Genomic DNA, 2,136 nt, shown 5'->3' with positions numbered 1-2,136 from the left:
TGATTGTAGAAACAGAATTTCTTCAGTTAGCTTCTTTTTAATCTTCTTGTGAGAGACTTGCCTTCTGAATTGATTTCCTCATTTATATATAGGAGCAACAAAATCTGTTAGCTGACCACTTTATACCTAAAAAAGTATAAAAAATTGTTTTACTTGAAATTTGTTTTCCTGTCCTTGAAATTGAATCTGGCAGCTTAAGATTATTGACCTAAATAACAAAATTCTGAGAGATGTTATGTGTATCTCTATAGATCTCTCATTCTTAGAACTTTGTCTTTTCTATAGGAAGATGAAGATCCTAGCAAAGGTGATCAGAACCGGTCAGTTGACCCTAGTGAAGATAATGTGACAGAGCAGACCAATCACATTATTATTCCTAGCTACGCATCATGGTTTGATTATAACTGGTAAGTGGGCCAGTTCACCTGTAAGCAAGGTACTGCTATGGGAGAACTTTACTCTTTGGAATATGTGGTTTTTTTTAGAGACAGAGTCTTACTTTATCACCCAGGGTAGAGTAGAGTGCTGTGATGTCACAGCTCATAGCAACCTCCAGCTCTTGGGCTTAGGTGATTCTCTTGCCTCAGACTCCCAAGTAGCTGGGACCACAGGCGCCCGCCACAACACCTGGCTATTTTTTTTGCAGCCATCACATCATTGTTGTTTGGCGGGCCCGGCCTGGATTTGAACCCAACACCTTAGGTGTATGTGGCCGGCGCCTTAGCCACTTGAGCCACAGGCGCCGAACCTGGAATGTATTTTTTAAAATAATTTAGGGATTGACACTTGATTGGGATATTATTTAGGGTAGTGAAATGATGTAAGCTTGAACCTAACTCATTTAGTATGAGCTAGAATTCAGACAGGCAAGTGCTTCATTATTTAATAATTACAAAATATTGATACTCATTATATGGTTAAATACAGGCTGGGTACAGTGGCTCACACTTATAATCTTAACACTTGGGGAGGCCAGGGTGGGAGGATTGCTTAAGGTGAGGAATTCAAGAGTAGCCTGTCCAAGAGCAAAACCTGTCTCTAGAAAAATGAGCTGGTATGATGGCACATGCCTGTAGTTGTAGCTCTTTGGGAGAAGGCTGAGGTAGGAGTATCCTTAGGCCAAGAGTTTGGGGTTGCTGTGGCCTATAATGACACCATTGCACTAAAGGCTAGGTGAAAGAGGCTTTGTTTCCAAAATAAAAACAGTTAAATACAGTCCTGCTATTTATCTGCATTTTTACCTCCTCAGTTTCAATTACATAATATCAACTGTGACCTGAAAATACTAAATGGAAAAATTCCAAAAATAACTCATAAGTTTTAAATTGTGTCCATCCTGAGCAGCAAGATTTCATCTCTTAACTGTCATGCAAGCGATGTGAATCATCTTCTAGTCCAGCATTATCTACGCTGTTAGTCACTTAGTAGCTGTCTTGTTATCAGATTGACTATTGTGATGTCATAATAGTGGTTGTGCTCAAGTAACAATTATTTTACTTAATAATGGGCCCAAGACACAAAAGTAGTAATAATGGCATTTTGAATATGTCAAATACAAGCAATAGAGTACTTCCTTTAGGTGAGTTTTGGACTGAAAAGAATGAAAATGTATCCTGAGTTTGCTTAAGATGTATAGTAAAAATTCTGTGAAATTATGAGTATGTTGTCACTGTTCTAGTATTAGTTATTATTAATCTCTTACTGTGCCTAATTATAAATTAGACATTTTCATGGAAATGTAAGTATAGGGGGAAAAAATGGGTTATATATGATTTAGTACTTTCTGTAGTTTGAGGCATCCATTGGAGGTCTTGGAACATAGGTGGCATGGATAAGGAAGGACTACTATAAATAAATGAAAAAATTCAGGCTTGGTACCTGTGACACAGTGGTTACAGTGCCAGCCACATATACTGAGGCTGGTGGGTTTGAACCCAGCCTGGGCCAGCTAAAACAACAATGACAACTGCAACAAAAAATAGCCAGACATTGGGACGGCTGCCTGTAGTCCCAGCTACTTGGGAGGCTGAGGCAAGAGAATTGCTTAAGCCCAAGAGTTTGAGGTTGCTGTGAGCTGTGATCCAACAGTACTCTACTGAGGATGACATAGGGAGACTCTGTCTCAAAAAAAAAAAA

At 39.0% G+C, this 2,136-nt stretch overlaps 1 protein-coding gene across 1 annotated transcript in view; it reads left to right on the top strand.

The window, feature by feature from the left end:
• The window catches only part of SMARCC1 (SWI/SNF related, matrix associated, actin dependent regulator of chromatin subfamily c member 1), a 165,759-nt gene that overhangs the window by 59,263 nt on the left and 104,360 nt on the right, over positions 1-2,136 (top strand). Inside the window, exons 9-10 of the mRNA XM_023515929.1 lie at positions 286-407; positions 928-932. Of these exons, the coding sequence (XP_023371697.1) occupies positions 286-407; positions 928-932 (127 nt within the window). The remainder of the gene's footprint in view (positions 1-285; positions 408-927; positions 933-2,136) is intronic.

Source organism: Otolemur garnettii, unplaced genomic scaffold, assembly GCF_000181295.1.
Source record: "Otolemur garnettii isolate 467f Iridium unplaced genomic scaffold, OtoGar3 scaffold00082, whole genome shotgun sequence".
NCBI lineage: Eukaryota > Metazoa > Chordata > Mammalia > Primates > Galagidae > Otolemur > Otolemur garnettii.
The sequence above is the reverse complement of the archived record's forward strand: the minus strand, read 5'-3'. Positions and strand labels throughout refer to the sequence as shown.